The 14,012-nt window shown below is 38.4% G+C and overlaps 1 protein-coding gene across 2 annotated transcripts in view; it reads left to right on the top strand.

Annotated features, from left to right (window-relative positions):
* The window catches only part of LOC135099941 (facilitated trehalose transporter Tret1-like), a 27,611-nt gene extending 16,683 nt beyond the window's left edge, over window positions 1-10,928 (top strand). For both annotated transcript variants that reach the window (XM_064002668.1, XM_064002669.1), the window contains 4 exons: window positions 1-140; window positions 346-1,047; window positions 1,217-1,334; window positions 1,508-10,928. The exon at window positions 1-140 is cut by the window's left edge and continues 23 nt beyond it. In XM_064002668.1, the coding sequence (XP_063858738.1) occupies window positions 1-140; window positions 346-1,047; window positions 1,217-1,334; window positions 1,508-1,690 (1,143 nt within the window). In that variant the 3' untranslated portion in view covers window positions 1,691-10,928. The remainder of the gene's footprint in view (window positions 141-345; window positions 1,048-1,216; window positions 1,335-1,507) is intronic.
* The last annotated feature ends 3,084 nt before the right edge of the window (window positions 10,929-14,012 follow it).

Below are 14,012 nucleotides of genomic sequence, written 5' to 3'. Positions count from 1 at the left end.
CTATTTGGTGCGTGGATTGGAGGCTGGGTGGTGAGCAAAATTGGGCGACGCCTGTCACTACAGCTGTTGGGTCTACCTTTCATAACAGGCTGGATCATATCAGGACTTGCCTCAAACACTGCTGTTCTTCTTATTGGGAGGTAATCTGATCTATATTAGTTCATTCTCTCTCCTCAAAATGTTTTCACTCCCTTGCTTGGTTACAGTCCAGAGGAAAAGAATTACTGTTTTATGTTCTTATTTCATTCACAATTGGTTTCACTTGTGTATCTCCTAATTAACTATCCTAGTGGTATGTGAAATGAGTTTCTAGCCTTTTCACACATACATTTATTTCCACTACAGGTTGATCCATGGAATATCCAGCGGGTGCTTGACTATTGCTGGGTATGCCTACATAGTGGAATTATCCGATACCAATATTCGGGGCATGATGGCAACCCTACCCACCCTCGGCATTGTGCTGGGCAATTTGTACACTGTTGCCATTGGTTACACCCTTCCCTGGCACTACCTCTGCTTTGTGGGTGCCATTCCTGCTGTAGTGTTTGCAGCAGCTTCCTTCATTCTACCCAAGTCACCATCATACCTTGTGATTCAGGGAAGGCGCCAGGAGGCCCTCTCTCTCTTAAAGGACTTGAGGGGAAACCATGTCAACATCGAAGCTGAAGTGACACAGCTGGAGCATATGAATTCCAGTAGCAGCAGTGGGTGGAAAGGCCTCCTGAACAAGGAGACTCTGCGTCGAATAACTGTTGTAGTGACAACTTTTTTCTTGAGCCAGATGTGTGGTAATTTTGTCATGATGATATATACAGCTCGAATCATGCAGAACACAGGGGCACCCATGGATCCTGACGCCATTACAGCCATTGCTGGAGTCCTACGAGTGGCAGGAACCCTAGCAGCTGTCTTTCTGCTGGACAGGTTGGGACGGCGGTACTGTCTCCTTGTCTCACATGCTATCAACGCATTTTGCATGATCATCCTTGGCACTTACATTCACTTGGCTGAAGCTGCAACCCCAGATGATGACACTTTCTCCAAGTAAGTGTGTTTGTATGGTAAGCATCAAAATGTTAACATATCTATAAATCAGTGTATTCAATAATGCAACATGCACACACAAATAATAAAGAAAAAATAAATCTTGATATGTCTCTTGAGAAAATCCCACACCAGGAACATGGCTTGAGTATATGGCCTTCTGTTGCAGGCTCTCGTGGGTGCCAATGGTGTGTGTGATGGTATCTCTCTTCTTCTGTGACATAGGAGTCCATCCCATACCTTTCATTATCTCATCAGAATATTTCCCTACCAACATCCGTGCTCAGGTAAGTCAAAAAAATTTGAAAACTTGTGTGTTACATAATTAATTAAATCTTTGAATCCTCACATTTTCCTTGAAATCTCATACTATCTCTCTCTCTCTCTCTCTCTCTCTCTCTCTCTCTCTCTCTCTCTCTCTCTCTCTCTCTCTCTCTCTCTCTCTCTCTCTCTCTCTCAGGCATCATCAGTGTGTTTCTCTGGAGGCACCATCATCATCTTTGTTGTGCTGCAGCTCTACAGTCCTCTGCTGACTCTCCTCACCCAGCCCGGGCTCTACTGGCTCTATGGTTGCACCAGTGTCGTGGGTGTCTTCTTTGCTTTATTTGTCATCATAGAAACTAAGGGAAAGTCTGTAGGTTAAAAGGCAGGAGAGGGCTTAGGGATGTGCAATCATAAGAACATAAGAAAATTAGGGAAGCTGCAAGAAGCCACCAGGCCTACACATGGCAGTCCCAGTATGAACCATACCTACTTATTTCTACCTATTATCCCCATCCATGAATTTGTCTAATCTTGTTTTAAAGCTCCCTAATGACTCAGCACTAACAACCTGATTACTGAGTCTGTTCCATTTATCAACCACTCTATTTGAGAACCAATTCCTTCCTATCTCTTTCTTGAACCTAAATTTTTTAAGTCTGAAACTGTTATTTCTTGTTCTATCCTGATTCCTGATCCTGAGAATTTTGCTTACATCCTCTTTGTTGTAATCCCGATACTACTTAAAGATTTCTATCAGGTCCCCTAATAGAGCTGAAAAACTTGGATAAGAAGCTCCACTAAAAACTTAATTTCTCAAAGAGTGATGATATTATACTATACTAAAGCTACATCATCACAGTGCCACTGCATATGACTTTTCTATGCTACTTTAGAAAGGTATACATTCGTAAAAAAGTTTAGCAATTGGAAATGTTCTTTACAATATTTAGGTACTGCTAGTGTAACTTATTACTACCATCTGCTAAATATTACATTGTATTCCAAGTTTTCTCTATCCTTCTGCTTACTGAACAAACCATTAGTGCAGTTCACCAGGGTCTTGAAGATCATGTACTAGACTCTTGACTACCAATCATACCGTCCCAAAGAGCTTATAGCTCAAGATAAATCATAATGTGTGTGTGTGTGTGTGTGTGTGTGTGTGTGTTTACTTAGTTGTATTTACCTAGTTGTGACATACAGGAAAAGAGCGATGCTCATGCTGTCACGTCTCCATATCTATTTTCATCTAACTTCATCTTAAAATCATTTATTGTATTTGTATCAATGACTTCTCTGTCCAAATCATTCCAGATCTCCACAATTCTATGTGGGAAGCTATTTTTCTTAACATCTCTTCTACAAGCATCTTTTTTCAGTTTTCTGCCATATCTCCTTGAGCCTCTTGTATCCCACATCACCAAGTCTTTCCTATCTAAGTTTTCCATTCCAGCCATCACTCTGTACAGTGTGATCATATCACTTCTCTCTCTTCTTTGTTTCAGTGCCATAAGACCCAATTTCAACAAGTCTTTCTTCTTACAGTAGATCCTTCAAACTTGGAGATAACTTTGTTGCTGCTCTTTGTATTCCTTCCAATTTTCTTATAGATTTCTTAGCGCTAGGTGACCATACCACAGCTGCATGCTCCAATCTTGGGTGTATCATGGTCACAAACAATTTTTTTTTTATTTCTTCATCCAAATACGTAAATGCTGTCCTTATGTTTCTCAGTAGGTTATATGTTTCACCTCTAATCTTGTTTATGTGTTTCTCTGATGGCAGCTTATCAGTAATAATTACAACCAAGGTCTCTTTCTTCTGATCTTTTGCTGATTCTCTCATTCCCCCATTGAATAATCTCCCATTTGTCTCTTGTCACTCTTGCCAAATTCTATCACAATGCATTTCTTTGCATTAAATTCCATCTGTCACTTTTGGCTCCACTTCCAGATCTTGTTTAGGTCCCATTGAAGTGCTATGCAATCTTCCTCTTTTTCTATTTTTCTCAATTTTGTATCATCAGCAAATAAGCTAATGTAGTTGGTTATTTCTTCTGGCATATCATTAATGTACACAGCAAACACAGAACCCTGAGGAACCCCACTTCAAACTTTCTTCCAGGGTGACCTTTGATCTTTAAATATTGTTCTCATCTCTCTATCTTCCACAAAATTCTCCATCCACTTTAACAGCCATTCTTGCAATCCTCCAAACACCTTCAGCTTCCATAACAACCTCCTCTACAGTACTTTGTCAAATGCTTTATTGAGGTCCAAATAAATACAGTATGCCTAACCATCTCTCTCCTGCACAATGTCTATAACTCATGAACAGAAATTCAAGAGATTTGTAGTAAATGATCTTCCTCTTCAAAAAACAAATTGTCTGTTTGTCAACACACTGTTTTATTCCAAATACCTGACCCATTTGTCTGTTATAACTTTTACATAACCTAGCCACCACACTTGTTAATGACACTGGTCTGTAGTTTGAGGGGACATCCTTATTTCCCTCTTTTAATGAATGTATTATGATTCTGTGGATCTTTTAAGCCAACTGCTGACTATGCTCCTTTAAAATCCAATTAGATACTCCATTTGGGCCTGTTGCTTTCCTTACTTCTTGATCCTTCATTATCTTCTTCACCTCCTGCACCATAACATTTATTCCACTCAACCCTGCATCAATCATCTCTACATCCTCCTGCTCCTGAAAACCACTCTCTCTTGTAAAAACCTTCTGGAAACAGTTATCCATCACATCACCCATCCTTCCTGCCTCTTCATATATCACTCCATCAACTAGTAGTTTATTTACTCTAACTTTGTTCTTCCCATTGACATATCGGTAAAATAGTTTTGGTTGGTCTTTGCATTTATTTGTCTATGATGTTCTTTTCATAATTTCTTTTCTCCTCCCTGTGTATTAGTACATATTTATTCTTCTCTTCCATGTGTGTGTGTGTGTGTGTGTGTGTGTGTGTGTGTGTGTGTGTGTGTGTGTGTGTGTGTGTGTGTGTGTGTGTGTGTGTGTAGGTTATTGTACTTATTTGTAATTTGCTGGGCATAGCCAAACTCATGCGGTCTTCCATCCTTATCTATAGTTATCACATTTTCTTACAATTTTTGCAAATTCCTTTCTGATATTAACCTTTCATTCCAAACTTCTCACTGTCATGGAGTAATATACATACTGTTACAAAACCGGTAGGATTTTACCTGTCCTGCCACTAACACTACCCATGTGTCACTTCTTGTCAGGATATTGGCTATTATCACTGTGTTTTTTATTTACCAAGTCACATGAACCCAGTGTCCAGGAGCTTCATGGGTTTATCAAGCTCTTACACAATGATAGGCAGGCAAAGGCAGATGTTGGCAGGGAAAATCACAGTGAATCCTCTCTGTGTTTATTGAACACGTGTGTGTGTGTGTGTGTGTGTGTGTGTGTGTGTGTGATTCACCCAGCCAGCCATTCCCCTACGGAAAGAGCTCAGAGCTCATAGTGACCAATCTTCAGGTAGGACTGAGATCACTAACTCACCGCACACTGGGACAGCAAGGTCACAACCCCTCAGGTTACATTCCATACCAACTTGCTGCTAGGCAAACAGGGGCTACACATTAAGAGTCTCGCCCATTTGCCTCACCGCGCCCGGGATTCAAACCCAGGCCTTCTTGGTTGTAAGCCGAGCATGCTAACCATTACACTATGCAGTGTGTGTGTGTGTGTGTATGTATTTACCTAGTTGTATTTACCTAGTTGTATAGTACAGGGTCTGAGCCAAAGCTCAATTAGTCCTGTCTCCATACCCGAATTTGTCCAATCTCTCTTTAAACATGTGCACACTCTTTGCCGCAACCACCTCTTCTTTTAAGTTATTCCATATTTCAACCATTCGATGCGGAAAGCTGTATTTCTTAATATCTCCCAAACAATGACTCTTCTTTAATTTCTTCATATGTCCCCTTGTACGTCTATCTCCTTCCTCCACTTTTACAACTAGGTCATCTCTGTCTATCTTCTCCTTGCCATTTACTAATTTGAACATTGTTATCAGGTCTCCTCTTTCCCTTCTTTCTTGCAGTGTTGGTAATCCAATTTCTTCCAGTCTTTCCTCGTAACTTAGGTCTTCCAATTCAGGTATCATTTTCGTAGCTGTTCTTTGTATTCTTTCCAATTTCCTTATATCTTTCTTCTTGTGTGGAGACCATACCACTGCTGCGTATTCCAGTTTGGGGCATATCATGTGTGTTATGATTTTCTTCATCATTTCTTTGTCTAGGTAATTAAATGCCACCCTGATATTTGCTAGCAAATTATATGTAGAGCCAAATATTCCATTGATGTGTTTTTCTGGTGATAGCGTGTCTTGAATTATTACTCCCAAGTCTTTTTCTTCTTTGCTCTTTGGTATTGTGACTCCTCCCATCTTATACTCCCATGAAGGTCTCCTTTTACTTCTTCCCATCTCCATTACATGGCACTTCTTTATATTGAATTCTAATTTCCATCGTTTACTCCATTCATAAATTCTATCAATATCCCTCTGTAGTTCCTCACAATCCTCTTGGTTCTTTATTACTTTCATCAATTTTGCATCATCTGCAAACATGTTAATGTAGCTATTTAAACCCACCGTCATATCATTTATATAGACCTGAAACATTATAGGTGCCAACACAGACCCTTGTGGTACTCCGCTTGTTACTTCGCACCAACTTGATTTATTATCTCTGATTACTGTACTCATTTCCCTACTTTGGAGATAATCCTTCATCCACTTAAGTATTTTTCCTTTTAGCCCTCCTCGATGTTCCAGTTTCTATATGAGACTTTTATGTGGAACTGTATCAAAAGCTTTTTTCAGATCTAAATAGACTGCATCAACCCAACCATCTCTCTCTTGTAGTTTATCTATTACTCTTGTATAAAAGCTCAGTAAGTTTGTTACGCAAGATCTCTCTTTCCTGAAACCGAATTGTTTTTCTGTTATTATATTTTCTTGTTCAAGATATTGCACCCATCTGTTTTTAATAACTATTTCACAGAGTTTACTTAAAATACTCGTGAGTGAGACTGGTCTGTAATTCAGTGGTTCCATTTTATTACCTCCTTTGTATAACGGTACTATATTTGCTCTCTTCCATTCCTTTGGTACTTTTCCCTCCTTCAAAGAACTGTTAATTATCTCCCATATTGGTTCTTCCAATTCCTCTCTACATTCTTTCAATATCCATCCATTTACTTCGTCTGGTCCCATGTGTGTGTGTGTGTGTGTGTGTGTGTGTTTACCTCTCTCTCTCTCTCTCTCTCTCTCTCTCTCTCTCTCTCTCTCTGTGAAAGTAAGAACAATCCTAAGGATTGCTAAATAGAATGAGAGTGATTGAAAATTAAATAGAATTACACATACAAGTGAGAGAGTGAGAAAGGATAAAGTGAAAATGACATAAAATAAATGAGAGAGAGAGAGAGAGAGAGAGAGAGAGAGAGAGAGAGAGAGAGAGAGAGAGAGAGAGAGAGAGAGAGAGAGAGAGAGAGAGAGAGAGAGAGAGAGCAGCTTGTCCCTTATCTCAAACAGATAAGGGGGAGGGGAGGTGACAGGAAGGTTTGAGACAAGATGAAAGAAAGGAGAGGAGAGGAAAAAAAGGAAGGGACAAGCAGTGGATAGGTGAGCAGTGGCTCACACAGATGGTGAGTTAGTCTTGCGAATTTTTTTTAGTTTGTTATTCCGATTAAATTTTTATCAAAATTTCAGTGCTTGCACAAGTTCGTCTTGCCAGTTTTGGTTCATTATTCCAATTGAATTTTTCCTGAAATTCCAATGCTTGCACATGTGGCAAGTTTTTTATGCCAGTTTTGGTTAATTATTCCTTTTAAATATTTATTAAAGTTTCAGTGTTTTGTTGCAGTTGTACATTATAACAGCTGTGTATTGTCGTGTAACCTACCGTATATATGCCACCTATTAGTGGCAATACAAATGCCTTTTTAAGCAGCCTAATGAATATTCTAACACTGATAAATGACAGGAAGTTTGAAGGTTCAGGGAGATTTCAACTCAGATTTACTGTCTTACAATATTGATTCTCTCTATTCCCATTAATCACAATACCTATCTAAATTCACTAACAATACTGCAACTCTGAGAGACCCCATACAGAGTACACAGGTGGCCTTAGAATCTAATGTCCATAAACTCATAATTGTAACTGATATATCTGATCTTTCCCAAATAACTTCTCAATCTGAATTTAATATCCTCAATGAAGGCACATCAAAGTACAGGGATTAGAATTTACACTAAGACACCTTTAGAAAATTCTGCAATGAACTTATCAAACAAGATTGGAATTATGTTCTACAAAAGTAAAAGTAAATATGCAAATAAATCATATAATATTTTTTCACTGAATTCTTTACTACTCATATATAAAAAAAAAAAAAATTCCAGTAAAGAAACTTTATGTATTTTCTAAAAGTGACATCATCCTCTACATCATATCAGCCATTAAAACAGCATCAATGAGAGACATAGATGAGAAAGACCAAAGGAACAAAAAAATTACTCCCAACTCATGGAAAAAAATTACCCAAAATACAGAAATAAATTGACCTTCATAATGACAGTCAAAAAATTAATATTACAAAGATCAATTGAAATCTAATCAGAATTCCAAGTCACAGTGGAAAACATTAAAATCTCAGGTCTTCCATTACAAGCACCAAACATTAGATAGAGTCAATGGCATTATGTGCTGACAGATAAGATAAAATCATGGATTTCATCTGATCTCAGAAATACCACATCAACAGGAAATGTTAGAGATAATTATACAAAATACTTATCTAAGTCCCCTAACTTATCTGTATTTAAAGCCAATGAATTGAAAAGAAATTGTAAACACTACGAATAAAGGTAACTGAAATCTGCTCCTTCCATAGTGGACAATATATCTTGTCTTACAATATACCTCATCTCAACAGCACAATAATTGAAATCAAAACCTCCAACCAATGATACCTTTTTAGCATGTTTAATTACCAATTCCAAGCTCTTTAATTCATATTTTAAAAAATGTTCATGTTCTTCTCTTGTTCAGTTATTTGTCATAAGAAAGACACAAGAAACCAGTTTCTGGATAACTGTTTTTTCTTTATCTGTATACAAATTACTTCTACTTTTCCTTCACCAAATTCCTCTTCAGAATCAACCATGATCATCCCTCCATTTTTTTTTTTTTTTTTAACCATTTCTGTCCTTTCGCTTATGTTCAACTTTTCCTTTACAAATATCTGGATTTCTTTTGGTTTATACTTTGGTTTCTGTTAGTCATACAATTTCAGATTTTTTATTTCCCAAATATTAACTTGTTTAGTATATTTGTGTATATTATCTTCAACTCATCAATCATTTTCTTTTATCCCATGGTTTCTTGTTTTTTTTCTTATATTTGTTTCTTAAATACCATCTCATGCATTCCTTCCTGTAACTTTTTTTTCTAAGTCAGTTCTTGCCAAAGGAAAAAAAAATGTCTAGAAAAAAAATGGCTAGAAAAAAAAAAACCTAACAGAAAGTGCCAGACCATAGTGAGTAAAGTCAAAAGGAATATCCAAAATTATGAGGAGAGATTTCTTGAAACTTCCCTCTTGAAAGAGTTTAAGTCATAGGCAGTGGAAAATACAGAAACAGGTATAGAGTTCCAGTTTACCAATAAAAGGGATGAAAGACTGGTTAACTCTTGCATGAAGGAGATGGATAGAATAGGGGTGAGAGAAATTGTAAGGCCACAGGAAGGGGGAAGGCATGAAGTTAGCATTATCAAAAGAGCAGTTAGCATGAAAGTAGTGGTAGAAGATGGCATGAGATGCAACCTTGTGGCAAAAAGACTGAAGACAACATTAAATGCATTCAATTCCAACCTGTTCAAGAGAGCTGTATGAGCGGAACCCCCCCAATGTGTGTTTGAAGCTTACCCCATACACAAGTGGATAAGGCTCCTGTACAGAGCTAGCAATTCGAGTGAAAAAAATCTGGCAGAGACAACTTTGTAAGTTTCTGTTTCTTTCAAAAGGCTCTTGCCATAATTTCCCTGAGTATAAGTGTATGCACATACATTGGCAGCAAGTATTATATTACTGAACTATCATGTTGTAGAGCCGTCACCCTATTGTCCAAAGTTGGCCAACCATCCAGCTGGCAAAACTCATCATCATATCTCACTGACAAGAGGAGTGTGTTACCAGATTATGAAAGCTGGCTATACTGGCTATACTCTTATTTCAAAGTAATCCTTCTCCAGTAATAGAACCAGATGTGATTCATTCTCTCTATTTAAAAGGTTGCCAGTTGGAAATTGATTACCCCACTAATAATAATCTCTCATATATTGAATAGGACCAACAAATTTCTCTTGAATAGAAAAGTTTTCAATAATTTTGTTATTTGAACTTGGAACCATTGCTGTACATTAATTTTCCTCTGATTTTTAATTCAATCAATATAATGCAATGTAGGTATCTTAGTAAAGTTTCTTTAGAATTATGCTCAATGTAACAACTTGCTCAACACAGACCAGCATGGTTTTAGACCCATTAGATCTCCTGAGGGACCGTTAGGTCCCTCTTCTAGTTTAACCAGTGCTCAAATGTTGACATATCTTTTTTTTTATTTCTAAGACCTTTGACAAAATGCACAATTCTGTTATATCTGATTATTTTTATAAGCATGGGATCAGGGACAAACTGATGCTCTGAAGTCAAGAATTTGACTGATAAGAGATATTAGTGATGGTCAACATTCAGCATGGGATTAGGTTTTCAACATCTCAGCTGACCCATGAATGTGTGATGTGTTTTATATTCCTGTCCACATGCTCAACTACCTATTAATCTGTGGTGGGCAGTCACTTTGGCACAGCAATACAGTTTGTCACCAATTTTCACTTCACCCATTGTATCCTATAGTTATTATATGAAGTACCTAAATGTAATGTATGAAATATTCAGACATTAGGATTTAGCATTAGGATTAGGATTAGCATTTAAGAAAATCTGATCACTGGTTGTCTGTAAATTATAGTGTTAACCACATTTTGTGAGAGAAAATTAGCATGTTAAAGTATTTTTCATCATGCACTTGTTAAGCTCATGATGGCTTGTCTTTTGTTGTGTCCAATCTTTGAATAATACTACTGTTCTAGCACCATCTAATGTTTGACATTGACAGGCCATAATACATTTTTTTTTTTTTTTTACTCAAGTTTCACAAGCTCATGGCTAATATAGTTCATAAACCTGATATAACTGCTGAACCATCAAGACTGGCTGATAACCTGATGATGCTGCACCAGCCAGTCAGTTACAAGCACTGACCATAAATTCAGCCTTTATTTTTCAAAACCTTCCATTTGTTTTCTGCAGTCTAATCTGTGTACACACAACAGCTGTCAAACATTTGTAAGAGACAGGTGATAATTGATTACTTTCTGCACAATAAGACAGCATCCCACTATTGCCTGATGTAGTTGTGCTGGCTTACCCAGTCACATATTAAGAACTGCCAAATATGTAGATGATGACCAGTAACTAACAAAAACAACCAGTCAACCAAATTACGAGTTTCATTACCAAGGGGTGGAGGGTGATGAAAAAATAATGGTTAGTGATTTCAGAAGTTTACTTTACAAATAAGTAAAAAAAAAAAAAAGAAAAGAAAAACTGTGGTTGTTTAAGGAAGCCTTAAGCCATCAGGCCAGAAAGGGGTGACCCTACCTAATTCCTGCTTTACCTGCTCTGAATGGTGACCAGGCAAGGAGAAACAATGCCTGTTATAACCTAAAAGGAGACAAGAGAACCAGGGAGTGCTTAGCTGTGGGTTGGCAAATGGTGGTGGGTTGAAGAAGGCGCTTGGATGCAATAATGCCTGTTCTGGTGTCCCTAAAGGAGGGGAGATGGCGAGTGTCACCCCAGCAGATAGGGGTGAAGTGGCCTCTTGATACAGCTGTGGTGGTTAAGGCCACACTGGGGGGAAAGATAATAATAATGTGCTGTTTGTCTACCTATCCATATACCATTAATATATTTTCTTGTATAGTAATTATAAACATAAAAAAATGTTTAAAGAAAAGTGTCAGACTTACCATAATCCTATCCCAAAGCAACAGCAACTGAACTGGGATCTTCACTTCTTGTCATTAGTTTCATGTAATCACCCAAACAAATGTAGAAGCCCTAGAATCCCACTCAAGGAGTGGGTGCACCTATTGCTCTATCAGTAACATACTAGACCTACATTGGATTTGATCCTCAACACAGAGCCTTTCTCCCAAAGCTCAGATTTATTTGAGATTACATATCAATTATTCTGTATTTTGATGTACTGAATGTGTTGTGATCATACTCTAGTTCGATATGATAGAAGTAAGAACATCTTGGATTAAGACACTATGGTGGTAGACAGTAATGTGACATCACATGGGTCAGAGGCCTCATGGACCCACATGAACCACCTTCTAAACACAAAAGGGGAGATTTGATAAATTTGAAACAATTAATGTAAGAGGATGAGGAAAGTCGTGTAATGATCCAAACATAGAAGCTGCCCACAGTCCCACTTGAAGAGAAGGCGCAGTCATTGCTTGATCAGTAATGTATGGGATTTTTTGTGCTTTCCCTTACCAGTGAAATTCAGATTTACTCAAGCTTCTAAGATTCCACATGTAACAAGACGGCTTCATCTCAAGTTTTCTTTCTGACTATTCTATTGCTGCTGTGGTAGACAGTAACTGTTCTTCTCCTAAATCTATTAACAGTGGTGTTCCTCAGGGTTCTGTCCTGTCACCCACTCTCTTCTTATTATTCATCAATGACCTTCTAAACCAAACTTCTTGTCCTAGCCTCTCCTACGCTGATGTTGCCACCCTGCACTTTTTCACATCTTTTCATAGACGTCCAACCCTTAAGGAAGTAAACATTTCACGCAGGGAAGCCACAGAACGCCTGACTTCCGATCTTTCTAAAATTTCTGATTGGGGCAGAGCAAACTTGGTATTGTTTAATGCCTCAAAAACTCAGTTCCTCCATCTGTCAACTCAACACAACCTTCCAGACAACTATCCCCTCTTCTTCATTGACACTTAACTGTTCCCCTCTTCTACACTGAACATCCTCAATCTGTCCTTTACTTATAATCTGAACTGGAAACTTCACATCTCATCCCTAGCTAAAACAGCTTCTATGAACCTAGACATTCTGGGTCATCTCTGCCAATTTTTCTCACCCCCCACAGCTGCCAGCTCTATACAAAGGCGTTATCTATCCATGTATGGAGTATGCCTCACATGTCTGAGGGGGTTCCACTCATACTGCTCTTCTAGACAGGGTGGAATCAAAAGCTTCTCGTCTCATCAACTCCTCTCCTCTAACTGACTGTCTTCAGCCTTTCTCTCATCGCCACAATGTTGCACCTCTTGCTGTCTTCTACCACTATTTTCATGCTAACTGCTCTTCTGATCTTGCTAACTGCATGCCTCCCCTCCTCCCATGGCCTCGATGCACAAGACTCCTTTCTCTCACCCCTATTCTGTCCACCTCTCTAATGCAAGAGTTAACCAGTATTTTCAACCATTCATCCCTTTCTCTGGTAAACTCTAGAACTCCCTTCCTGCTTCTGTATTTCCACCTTCCTATGACTTGATGACTTGAATTCCTTCAAGAGGGAGGTTTCAAGACACTTATTCTTCAATTTTTGACTACCTCTTGGGACCCTTTTATGGGACTGGTATTTCAGTGGGCTTTTTTTTTTTTAATTAGATTTTTGTTGCCTTTGGCCAGCGTCCCTCAAAAAAAAAAAATCAGCTTTAGGAAAAAAAAAAAAAAGATTTGTTTTTTTCCACCAAGACGGAACATGGTACTCACCAGTTATGAAGTGCTTCCAACAGATCCTCAAATGTTTTACAAGGCTTCGGCACCCAGTCTCCGGAAATTTTGTCACCTTGATAACCACTAACCAGTAACCACAGATCTCTCGGAATATCAATTCTTTCAAGGTGGTAATCTTCCCCTGCACCTTGTCTCGCCGCCTCAGTATTCCAGGCACACGGAGGATAAATGTAAGTATTTGCCTGCGCTATTTTCATATACAATAACATAATTATGAAGAACGTAACACTGCTGTTTTCACGCACGTCGTCAGCATTTATTTCTATCCTAGGCACTCGTGAAGAATGTACTGTACGTATTCCAGCCTCACCGAGTGGCCCAGACAAAGCACTATACACTCATACGCACACCATCAGCACTTTCAACTTGTTTCTAAGACCACAAACTGATGCAGTCGTGCACTTGCATCCCTTATAGAAGACAGGATAGGCACATTCACCAGCTATCCAGCCAGTAATTCCAGTACCACACTACGGATGCTTCCTTGCACTCCAGTCCCCCATTTTACACACTGGGTGTCAAAAAGTGAGCTTCTGAATTGTACGTGGAAATTAGATTGATTTGTTGAACTGGCAAATATGCAATAGTTCCATTATCTTAATCTCGTCCTAAACCTAATTCCTGTTCTTTTTGAGGTTTTAGGGGCATTGCAGGCTAAACCTAATTTTTTTTTCTTTGACAAGTTGATTTGCTATCTTTTAAGAGTCAGTCGAGCTAAGCTCCAAACATTAATAAATCATACAATAGTGTTCCTG

Source organism: Scylla paramamosain, chromosome 4, assembly GCF_035594125.1.
Source record: "Scylla paramamosain isolate STU-SP2022 chromosome 4, ASM3559412v1, whole genome shotgun sequence".
In the NCBI taxonomy this organism is placed as follows: domain Eukaryota; kingdom Metazoa; phylum Arthropoda; class Malacostraca; order Decapoda; family Portunidae; genus Scylla; species Scylla paramamosain.
This window is presented reverse-complemented; position numbering and strand designations above follow the sequence as displayed.